Source organism: Diceros bicornis, chromosome 32, assembly GCF_020826845.1.
Source record: "Diceros bicornis minor isolate mBicDic1 chromosome 32, mDicBic1.mat.cur, whole genome shotgun sequence".
Taxonomy (NCBI): Eukaryota; Metazoa; Chordata; class Mammalia; order Perissodactyla; family Rhinocerotidae; genus Diceros; species Diceros bicornis.
In genome coordinates, this window is record NC_080771.1 from 10,832,182 (window position 1) to 10,844,366 (window position 12,185).

The 12,185-nt window shown below is 49.2% G+C and overlaps 1 protein-coding gene across 1 annotated transcript; it reads left to right on the plus strand.

Annotated features, from left to right (window-relative positions):
* Window positions 1–568: 568 nt before the first annotated feature.
* CCL22 (C-C motif chemokine ligand 22) lies at window positions 569–6,242 on the plus strand. The gene is made up of 3 exons (XM_058528617.1): window positions 569–641; window positions 1,850–1,973; window positions 4,494–6,242. The coding sequence occupies exons 1-3, from the start codon at window positions 569–571 to the stop codon at window positions 4,576–4,578; spliced, it is 282 nt and encodes a 93-aa protein (XP_058384600.1). The 3' UTR covers window positions 4,579–6,242.
* The last annotated feature ends 5,943 nt before the right edge of the window (window positions 6,243–12,185 follow it).

Below are 12,185 nucleotides of genomic sequence, written 5' to 3' on the forward strand. Positions count from 1 at the left end.
TGAAGATGCTGGTGATGGGGCAGACAAACCAACCCAATGGATTCGTAGGCCTCTTCCTTTGAAGAGAGATCAGTGATGAAGATCACCAAGGGTACCAGATGGGCTTCAGTCCCAGGTGAGGGTTTAGGGCTGTTGGCTCCTGTCCGCGTTCTCTCTTGATTTACAAACAACCACTGAGGTAAACAGGTAGGGCTGTGGACCCATCTCTTCCATTTCCAGATGGGCAAACCGAGTCCGAGATATCCAGTGACATGGTCAATGTCACACAGCGGGCAGGCCCTGGAGAGCACAGGCCTCTAAGAGGCCCAGCTCAAGGGGGATTTTGCAAGTCTCTTGAGACTCAGAGAGGACAGAGTGGGGGTCCCCTCTGAGTGTTCCCGGCCACAGAGAATTTCCTTTGGCTTGGAGGAAGCGGGAGTTCTGCTTTCATAATGTGAATGTCAGAGATGCTGGGCTCACTGATGACTAAGAGTGGCTGAGGCTTGTGGGTGTAGCCAGCACTTAAATAACAGCCCTCCTGTCCTCCGGCGATTGTAGACATCTGGGCTGGGACACACAGGACGGAAGCATGGCCAGCCTACAGACCCCGCTCCTGGCTGCCCTCGTCCTCCTTGCTATGGTACTTCAAGCAACCGACGCAGGTGAGGCTGGGGAATGGGAGGGCTCCCTGCAGAGGCTAGGGCCAGACACCAGAGTATCTTCCTTATGTAGCAGAAAGAGCACTGGACTGAGAGCAGAAGACCCCAGTCTGCCGCTGGCTCTTGGGCTAGTCCTATGGCTGCTCCCAGCCTCAGTTTACACATCTGTTGAATGAGTAGTCTTGAAGGCTTGGAGTCTAGGATCTGTCTCAGCCCAGTTGGGGGATGTGATGGGCATGGCCCGGGGTCCTCTACTCCAAAAGGAGCCACGAACGGGGGCCAGCTGGAGGGGGAAAAGGCAGGAGCTGGGGTAAGGGATATTACTTGGAAAGCTGGTCCTACACTCCCGCCACCCTATTTTTACTCCAGAACTTGCTCTCAACTCTGGGTTCCTGACTTCTCTTCTCCATCCTAATGTGAACTCTCCTGCCCTGTGTTAGGCAGGGGAATGAGCACTAGATTGGGAATCAGGCAGCTAGCAACAATAATTGCTCAGTTATTGGGTTTCCTGAGAGCTTTCCCTGCATTAAAGGCCCTATAGATTCGGTACTATTATTACCTCTTTGGTCGGAGGAGGACATTGGGCCTCAGAGATATTAAATAACTTGCCTAAGGTGGCCTGGCGACTCCGGGCAGAGTGGGACTCGAACCTGGTTCTGCGTACTGGACTCGGCTTGAGCCTTTGTCCTGACTCTCCAGAGTGCTGTGTGACTCTAGGCAAATCCTCCCTCTCTCTGGACCTCAGCCCCGCGGTTTGCACCATGAAGCGGTTAGAGTAGATGTGAGCTGAAACAGACTTCTCGAATTGCCTGGGGATCTTGTCAAACTGCGTCTCTGATTCAGCAGGATGTCTGGGCACTGAGCATTTCTGACAAGCTCCAGGTGATGCCGCCGCTGCTGGTCCCCGGGCCTCACCTTGAATAGCAAGGTTCTAAGGCTCCTTCCTGTTCAGAGTTTCTGGGAACCATCTAGAAGTTAGGGCATCCTTGATGCTCAGTCGTTCTGAATCCCTCTCCCTAGAGCTGACCCGCCCAGCGTGTAGACATTGGGCCCTTAGTGGCTTTGCAGAGGCCCCGAGAGTGGGGACTTCGAGGCCCAGAATCCTCTGGACGCCAGCCTTCCACAGGAGAACAGAAAAGCAGGGTCAGAGTTGGGCCGTGGGAGGGCTCTCTGTGCCCCAGCCTGCGGCTCCTCTGACCCCTCTCCCCCAGGCCCTTACGGCGCCAACGTGGAGGACAGCATCTGTTGCCGGGACTACATCCGTCACCCCCTGCCCGTGCGAGTGCTGAAATATTACTACTGGACTTCGGACTCCTGCCGGCGGCCCGGTGTCGTGTGAGTGGGGCGCTGCGGAGGTGGCCTTGGAGGGCCTGCCGGGTGTGGCCCCGGGGGGCCCAAGTGCAGGAAGGCAGGGTGGACCCGAGTGGGAGGAATGCAGCTGGGCCTCCGCGTGCTTGGCTGGAATCGAGGGCTCAGCCCAGGCTTGGGTATTCCAAGAAAAAAGAATCATGGGGTCATTCTACGAATACCACGGGCGCCTGCTACATGCCGGGTTCTGAGGACGTGGAGCTGAACGAACGAATGCGTGGCGGGATGGGCAGTGTAGGCTATGGGGAGGAGGGTACAGGGTGTGGGCAGTGTGCCTGGTGCAGCTGAGTCAGTAAAGATGCTCCTATCAGAAGCATCTGATCCTCCCCCACGCCCTGGGAGTTACTTGAGGCAGCCATTCTTACCAGAAGAAGAATATTAAGAGCTAACACTCACAGAGAGCTTCCTCGGGGCCAGACACTGTCCTGAGCGTTACTGTGTGACCTCCCTTAACCCTCATGACATCCTACGAGGAGGTGGGGTGATTTCCATTTCATAGATGGAGAAACAGCCTGGTGGGAGGTGTGACTTGCTCAAAGTTGTCCAGGCTGGAAGCGGGGCTCCTGGGTCCGTGCCCAGGGCTCTCTCCTTTGATTCTCGTTCTCCTTTGCTTCTTCCTCTCGGCTTCTTTGCTTCCTTCACCCTGGCCTGGAGCCTGTGCCTTTGCCCACCCCTGGCTGGGGCACTGGCCTGTCTTTTCTGCTCCAGCTCCTCTGAGCCTGCTGCCTGTGAAACCACACCCTGGTGGGTGCTTGGGCCCAGGGTCTCATCGCCTCCCTTGGGGCTCTGTCCCCTTCCATCTTCTTCTCGTCTTCCTCCTCCTCACTCATCTTCCCTCTCTCAGAGGGGTCTGCAGGCGAATAGCAGAGAAGGCTGAAGCAGGAAGCCCTCCCAGGGTTCTTGTCACTTCGACTCTGAGCCTTGGTCTCCCCATCAGTATAACAGGAGTGATCACCTTCCTTTAATATTTATCAAACATGTGGAGAGTGCTTAAGTGCTAGGCACTGTTATAAACACTTTATAAATACTAACTCATTTAATCCTTGAAACATAACTAGGTACGGTTATGGTCCCTCTTTCACTAGTGAGGACATGGGCACAGAGAGGTTATGGGGCCTCTCGAGCATCACAGGGCACAGTAACAGTAAGTGGAAGGTGTAATGCTCCATGCCGGCATATGATAGATGCTCAAGAAAAGACAGCACACATGTGGTTATTGGATTTTGAGCTCCAGAAAGAATGTGGCTTGACAAATGGGGAGATCGAGACTCAGAAGGGGGCTGAGCCTTGTCCAGTGTCACACAGTGGCCACGGCAGGCGGCCCACGTGGCCAAGATCAACATGGCTGCCTTCTTTGTTCTTTCTGTTCATTGGTCGTCTTCAGGGCAAGGGCAGGTCAGGGCAGTAAGGGGAGCCAGGAGTTCCAGGCCCCATGGACAGGCTCTCGAGGGGCAGGAAGGGGGTCCGGGACCGGGGATGTCTCTGACTCCCCGCCAGCTTTGAGCCACTCCTGCCAACAGTGGCTGAGGCAGAGTGCCCCAGGGGCCCGGCCTGGTGTCGGCCACAGCTTGGCAAGGGTGGGAATCTTCGCCCACGATTGCTGCGTGATCTGGGCCGGTGCTCACCTCTCCTCTCTGGGTTTCGGGCCTCTCAGAGGGGCCTGGATGGGGCTGCTCTCCAAGGCACCGCCCCCTGAGGGTCCATTCACAGCGAGCACGGAGAGTCAGATCTTACCGGCTCTGGCATTCGGGCAAGCTGCTTTATCTCTTTGGGCCTCACTTTCCTTAGCTATGAAATGGGTAGAATAATACGGCCTGGTAGGGTTGTTGTAAGTATTTATTAAGAAAATCCACGTTAAAAGTTCGGGCCAGCTCCTGGCACAATTATATAGCACCTACTATCTGCTATGTCCTGTGCTGAGCACTTCCGTTTATATTAACATATTGAATCTTCATCAAAATCCTACAAAGCTGGACCACAGTTATCATCCCCATTTTACAGATGTGGAAACTGAGGCTCAGAGACGTTAAGGGACTTAACTTGTTCTGCTTACAAGTGGCAGAGCTAGGATTTTAACCCAGATAATCTGGCTCCAAAGTTCATGTTCTCAGCCACTGCCTGATACTCTCTCTCTCCCGAGGCAATGTCCACATTAATTATGAGATTCTTGGGCATTCTATTCCTTGGCCTGACCTGGCACTCAAGGCTGGGGCTGAGGGTCCCAGAAGTCCTTGCTGCTCATCTCCCTCTCTCCCCCTTAAGGAATATGTTTGCACACAGCAGGTGGCTTATAAATTTTGAACCACTCTATATAGCAGGTACCTCTGCATAGGGCAGGTGCCTCATAAATGCTAAGCCACTCTATATAGCAGGCACCTCTGCATACAGTAGGTGCCTCATAAATGCTAAGCTCCTGGGGCCGGGATGTGGCATCCTTGCTGCAGGCTAATGTGGCCTCATTGTCTCCCCGGTGTCTCCTCCTTCCAGCTTGCTAACTCTCAAGGACCGGGAGATCTGTGCTGACCCCAGACTGCCCTGGGTGAAGAAGATTCTCCAGAAGCTGGACCAGTGAGGAAGGGCTCTGCCCTGACGACGTGGCCTTGGCTCCTCCAGGAAGACTACGGAGCCCCAGCTCCCTGCCATTGCAGCTGCTCCCCGACACAAGCCTGTGCCAACGACTCTGCAGTCCCCGATCTCCATCCCTGCAGCTGTCACCCTAGGTCAAGCCCCACACTGTTACTCTCATTTCCCCTCATCCCTCCAACCCATCCTCTGCGCCACTGCAGCCAGAGGGTCCACGATCCTGGTCAGCCACTCCCCTGCTCAAATCCCTTCCATGGCTCTCCACTGCCCTAGGCTGAGGTCAGAGCCCCTGAGCCTGGCACCCCTGCCCTCTGGATCTGGGTCTCATCCCTGTCTCCAGCCCTACCTCACTTCCCTTCGTGCATGTTGGACTCCAGCTCCCTGTTTTCCAAACCCATGCCGTACATTTCCACTCCTGGGTCTTTCCCCAGGCCACTCCTGATGCCCGGAATGTCTCCCCATCCCCCGTACTGGTCCAACCCTACCAGCCCTCCATCGCACCGCTCGGCCTAACCAGCCAGTAGTTGAGTTTCATTTTTTAGACTTCCCCTGGTCCTCTGCCTCCTCTTAAAAGCCCTGATCACAATCTGCCTGGAATTCTCGGGACTTGGGGGCTTGTCCTCCAGCCCCACTGGCTGGACCAAAGTCCACGCCTCAGTTACTCTTGGCTCCCGGCCTCCAGCACAGAGCAAGGGGCCTGGCTCAGAATCAGGGCTCAACAAGTGACAAGCAATGTCCCTCTCCCGCCCCCCAAAGGCCCTCACACATCAACAGAGACTCAATGGCATCTAAAGAGGAGCCATTTGGGTCAATGGGAAGCTTCAGATTTGCCCAGATTCACTTTTCTTTCCCATTTTCCTACATTTTGGGTCTCTTTACCCTTCTCGCTTTCCTCAGCTTTTTACTGCTCCTCCAACCTCCCACTCCCAGGCCTGACCTCTTCAGAGTCCCCCGCTTTCCCTTGCTCCTTCCCCAAATAGCTGATAACCAAATTCATGCTATGGTGTGAATGACTACCCTTGGCTTGGTACTACAAACTCTAGTTATATTTGTATATGAAAAGAGGGCTAATGCTTAAGAGGCCAAATGGATGAATGGAGGAATTTTAGGAGCTGTGTGGGAGGAGGGCAAGGCAGAACTTTCCTGGCCCTGGGAGTGAGTGTGTGGGGTACAGTTAAGTGAAAGAGCTTTGGATGAAGGTTATTCTCAGGTGGCTGGAACCAGGCTAAGAAGTAGGATTTGGGACTTATCTATGCCTCCTTGGGGACAACAGATTCCCCAGGTAAAGGAAATAAGCTTTACATGTGCTTGTTCCTTTCTGAGCCTGGTGTAGCTCAGCAGGGTGGTTGTTGCTGTGTGACCCTGAGGAGACCATCTAACCTCTCTGAGCCTCACCTGAGAATGAGAATACCCACCTTACGGGGTTGCTGTGGGGCTCAGGTCCAAGGTACAGGGAATGACTTTGCCAGCCATAAAATTCAGTTCCTTCCAGGGCCTGTGTCCGCCCTGGAGCCCAGCATCATGTGCCCACCACGGGCACTGGACATGTCAACCTGTCCCCTGCCCATGCACAGGGCTCTCAAGTGTCCTGGGACCCCCTCACCTCCTGTCTTGCTCTGGCCCCACAGGCCTCCTTCTGGAAAATAAATCCTCTACAACAGTGTCTGCTTCGTTTGTTCGCATTTGTTGTCCCTCTGAGGTGGGCCCGGCGGCACCATGGTCCCCTTTCTCCCAGTGGGGAAGCCCTTGACCTTGACATGTGAGCTGTTGCCCGAGGTCACACTGTGAGGGGGTGGGGAGCCAACACTAGACGTGAGGACCTGGGAGGTAGCTTCGTAGGTGCCAACGGGGAACCACAGGCATTTGTCCACCAGGCCTGGCCCACCCTGGGACCCCCTGTCAGGACGACCTGATGAAAGAATTCATTTAGTCCCCAAGTCTAGAGCTTTACGCAGCGAAGGGGGAGAAGACTATCCTCTACCCACTCTGGGTCCTTTCTGGCTGGGCTGCAAATTAAATTGACATGAGACCAAATAGCAGGAGAAAATCAAACAAAGCTTTATAACATGTATACACGGGGGAGACCCACTGGGTAACTAGACAAGGTGGCGAGGTGCTCATCTTAAATACTATCTTCAGCTAAAGACAAAGGAGGATGTTGAGGGTGGGGCGAGTCAGCTATGGGAGATTACCAGAAAGCACAGCAAACAAGAGTATGCAGATTTAAGTCCTTGCCTTACACACTGATAAGTTTCTAGAGATGAGGTCATCCCCCCTTCTTCCCAGTACAGAGAGGGAGATACCTTTACAGATGGAGATTTCCCTTACAAATGTAAATGTTTCTTACAAAGGGTAACTTCTACTTTTACTTGAAATGGGCTCAGCAAGGACCCTTCCGGTCTATCCATACCTAGAGTTAAATTCTGTTAGGCAGTTAGTGGGGTGGGTGGAGGTCAAAGTTTCTTTCAGAGAAAATAATTGAGGTAAAGAGACATATTTTGAGATGGCCAATTCTGATCTCCCAAAGTAGCATATTCATTCATTCAGCAGTCAGTCCATGAGTCAGTCATTCAATAACTCAACCTCAACCTTCCCCCTTCTAGGGTAGACACGGAGGAAGAGGAGAGGGTGTTAGTCAGGAAAGGCTCCTTCTTGGAACAAACAACTCCAAACTCTCAGTGGCTCAACTTCGCGGAAGTGTTTTTCTTCTCACATGAAGTCTGATCGGGCATCCTGGTCTGTGCGTGACCTTCCACATGGTCACTCAGGGACCCAGGCTCCTCCCTCCTCATGGCCCCACCCTCCTCCAGGACCTGGACTCCTCTCCATCATCCGGCAGATGGGGAAAGAGAATGGAGGCTTTTGGGAGGACTTTAGGAGCCAGGCCAGGAGGAGCGGCTCGTCACTTCAGCCCCCGTGCCATTGGCGCAACTCGGTCACATGGCCACCCTGACCGCAGGGGATGCTGGGAAGCACAGCCAAGCTGTGTGTCCAGGAGGAAAAGGGAGTGGGTTGGGGGAGCACCTAGTTTTTCTGGTGCTGAACTCCCTGGGGCCCTCAAATGGGCCTGCTTCCCTGGAGTTCCCAGACACAGCTCACTCTGCCAGAGCAACAAAAAAAGGACTCCTCTGCCCTCGGGGCTCTTCATTATTTCCTCTGTGTAAACACGGTTCCACAGACATCTTGGCACAAGCGGCCTTTGCTCCCCTTCAGATCTGGCTCTCACAGCGGGATTTCCAGGGCTGTCACTCAAGACACCCAGAGCCCTTGTCTGGGAGGCAGGGAGACGCATGGGGAAGGGCACTTCATGGATTCAGACAAGCGTAGGAACTCTCACTGGCTGGGTGTCTGGAGCAAGTTGCTGGATCCCTCTGAGCCTCATTTTCTCCCTCCGTGAAGAGGGGGCAGTAAAAGCACGTGTCTGTGCATGCGGTTGTGAGAATGCCATGAGGTAAGAGGACACAGACAGCCCAGTAACAAAATGGGCAAAGATTTGAATAGGCATTTCTCCGAAGAAGACATTCAAATGGCCAACAAGCACATGAAAAGATACTCAGCATCACTAGTCATTAGGGAAATGCAAATCAAAACCACAATGATGTACCGCTTCACACCCGTTAGGACAGCTATTATTTCAAAAAAAAAAAAAAAACAAGGTCGGCGAGGGTGTGGAGACATTGTAACCGTGGTGCACTGTGGCGGAAATGTAAAATGGCACAGTCACTGTGGAAACAGTATAGCAGTTCCTCAAAAAATTAAACATAGAGTAGTGACGTCAGCATCACGGCGGAGTGAGCTTTCCCGTGAACTCTTCCCCCAACAAGATACAACAAAAGGAACAGTCACAGACCAACAACGGAATCCCAGACAGTGAAAAGCTAGAGCAGAAAGATCCACACTGCCGCACATCTGAGAGCGGAACGTGCTGGGCCCCGGAGGAAGTGAGGAGAGGTAAGGAGAACTCCTCTCCCCCCCATCAGATCAGCGACCCGGTCCACAAGCCTCCCAGAGAGGGGGGAGGGGCGGCCCTCGGCGGGGAAACCGTAGCTCTTTGGACTCTCAGCCAGTGGGAAAATCCCACACAGAGGACTCAGAAGAGCCACAAGGCTACCATCAACATCTGAGCAGATAAAGAGGGGCAAACGAGACGCCTCCCACGTCAGGGACCCAGAGGGCAAAAGAGAGAGCTCCCCCCTCCCCGCAAACCGGACCCTGCAGCTCAACCGACCAGACCAGACCTAGCGATCTGTGGCAGACCAGACCAAGCGATCGTGGCAGACCTGATCAAACGACCGGACCCGTGGATCGCAGCGGGAAAAACAAAAAACAAAAAACAAAACTGTGGATCGCAGCAGAAAAACCAGGGCAGAGCGCAGGGGGCTTAGACTACACAGCCCTTTACCACCAGACAGTGGCAGCAGGTGGAAAGTGCAACCAGAGATTTCCAGGATGAGGAAAAACAAAACCAACACAGGAACCACAATGCAAAAATATATGAAATCACCAGACCAGAAACAAAATGACAAGCACCCAGAAATCAACCCCGAAGACACAGAAATCCATAATCTAAATGACAGAGATTTCAAAATAGCTATCATAAAAACACTCAACGACATACGAGACAACACAGACAAACAATTCAATGAGATTAGGAGTTTCTTCACAAAAGAGATTGAAATCATAAAGAAAAACCAATCAGTGCTGATGGAGATGAAGAACACAATGGAGGAGATAAAGGAGAATCTGGAATCTTTAAAGAACAGAGCTGACAATATGGAGGAAAGAATTAGCATTATAGAGGATAGGAATACAGATATGCTCCAGGTGGAAGAGGAGAGAGAACTAAGACTAAAAAGAAATGAAGAAAGACTCCGAGAAATATCTGACTCTATTAGAAAATGTAACATAAGAATTATAGGTATTCCTGAGGGAGAAGAGAGGGAAAGAGGAACAGAGAGCCTATTCAAGGAAATAATAGCTGAGAATTTCCCAAATCTGGGGAAAGAGCAGGAAATAACAGTAAGCGAAGCCAACAGGTCACCTATATATATTAACAGACAAAGGCCTTCACCACAACACCTAGTGGTAAGGCTAGCCAGGGTCAATGACAAAGAAACAATATTAAGGGCAGCTAGACAAAAACAAAAAATAACGTACAAAGGAACTCCCATCAGGCTCTCAGCGGATTTCTCAACAGAAACTTTACAGGCTAGAAGAGACTGGAATGATATATTCAAAATACTGAAAGACAAAAACTTTCAGCCAAGAATACTCTATCCAGCAAAAATATCCTTCAAATATGATGGAGAAATAGTAACTCTCCCAGATAAACAAAAGCTAAGGGAGTTCATGGCCACGAGACCCCCACTACAAGAAATACTCAAGAAGGCCCTCAGGCCTGAAAAAAAGAAGAGAAAGGGAACACAAAGCTTGGAGGAAGGAGAAAAGTAGGTAGACAAACTCAGAAAAATAGTAGATCTTTACCGGAATAGGTTAGCAACCACTTAAATACTAAATTCAAAGATCAAAGGAAGAAACTCACCAAAAATAAATTTAACCTCATCACTGTAAACACACAGCCACAACACAAGATAGAATAAGGTATAACAAGAACAACTTAGAAGGGGAAGAGGAAAGTGATTGAATTGACTTAGTATAAGGAAATAGGAGGCCATCAGATAATGGACTATCTCATACACAAGATGTTTTGCCCAAACCTCAAGGTAACCACTAAACAAATAATCAAAACAAAACCACATACGATAAACAAAGAGAAAACTGGAAGAGTCATAAGACAGAACAACCAAACTGAATTGGCAGTCCAAAACAAATGGGACAAGCAACAAAGGAAATGCAAAAGAACCAGAAAATAAGTGTCAAAACAGCAACATTAAGCCCTCATATATCAATAATTACCCTAAATGTAAATGGATTGAACTCTCCAATCAAAAGATACAGAGTGGCAGGATGGATTAAAAAGCAAGACCCAACAATATGCTGCCTTCAGGAAACACATCTTAGCACTAAAGACAAGCACAGGCTCAGAGTGAAAGGATGGAAGACAATACTCCAAGCTAATGGCAAACAAAAGAAAGCAGGTGTTGCCATACTCATATCAGACAAAGTAGACTTCAAGATAAAACAGGTTAAGAAAGACAAAGAAGGGAAATATATAATGATAAAAGGGACACTCCATCAAGAAGACATATCACTTATAAATATATATGCACCCAACATAGGAGCACCAATGTACATAAAGCGACTATTAACAAACCTAAAAGGAGACATCAACAACAACACAATAATAGTAGGGGATCTTAACACCCCACTTACATCAATGGATAGATCATCCAGACAAAAAGTCAATAAAGAAATAATAGACTTAAATGAAAAACTGGACAAGATGGACCTAGTAGACATATACAGAGCAATCCATCCAAAAACAGCTGACTACACATTCTTCTCAAGCGCACATGGAACATTCTCTAGGATAGACCATATGTTGGGAAACAAAGCAAGCCTCAATAAATTTAAGAAGATTGAAATCATAACAAGCATCTTTTCAGACCATAAGGCTATGAAACTGGAAATGAACCAGGAAAAAAAAACTGGGAAAGTGACAAAAATGTGGAGATTAAACAACATGCTACTGAACAACCAATGGATCATTGATGAAATTAAAGGAGAAATCAAAAACTATCTGGAAACAAACGAAAATGATAATATGCCATATCAAACCATATGGGATGCAGCAAAAGCAGTCCTGAGAGGGAAACTCATAGCGATACAAGCCCACCTTAACAAACAAGAAAAAGCCCTAATAGGCAACCTTAAATTACACCTAACAGAACTAGAAAAAGAAGAACAAACAAAGCCCAAAGCCAGCAGAAGGAGAGAAATAATAAAAATCAGAGCAGAAATAAATGAAATTGAGACCAAAAAAACAGTAGAAAGGATTAATGAAACAAAGAGTTGGTTCTTCGAGAAGATAAACAAAATCAACAAACCCTTAGCCAGGCTTACTAAGAAAAAAAGAGAAAAGGCTCAAGTAAATAAAATTAGAAATGAAAGAGGAGAAATTACAATGGATACCACGGAAATACAAAGGATTATAAGAGAATACTATGAGAAATTATATGCCAACAAATTGGACAATCTAGAAGAAATGGATAAATTCTTAGACTTATACAACCTCCCAAAATTGAACCAAGAAGAAATGGAGAATCTGAATAGACCAATAACAAGTAAAGAGATTGAAATTAATCAAAAACCTCCCAAAAAATAAAAGTCCAGGACCAGATGGCTTCTCTGGTGAATTTTACCAAACATTCAAAGAAGATTTAATACCCATCCTTCTCAAACTATTCCAAAAAATAGAGGAAGATGGAACACTTCCTAAATCATTCTACGAGGCCAACATCACCCTGATACCAAAACCAGACAAAGACAATACAAAGAAAGAAAATTACAGGCCAATATCGCTGATGAACATTGACGCAAAAATCCTCAACAAAATATTGGCAAACCGAATACAACAATACATTAAAAAGATCATACACCATGATCAAGTGGGATTTATACCAGGGATGCAGGGAT

Excerpts from the sequence above, each read along its gene's own strand:
- CCL22 (XM_058528617.1), top strand. The coding sequence starts at position 569 with ATGGCCAGCCTACAGACCCCGCTCCTGGCTGCCCTCGTCCTCCTTGCT. Across the intron at positions 642-1,849 it reads ACTTCAAGCAACCGACGCAG|GCCCTTACGGCGCCAACGTG; the intron begins GTGAGGCTGGGG and ends CCTCTCCCCCAG. Across the intron at positions 1,974-4,493 it reads TGCCGGCGGCCCGGTGTCGT|CTTGCTAACTCTCAAGGACC; the intron begins GTGAGTGGGGCG and ends TCCTCCTTCCAG.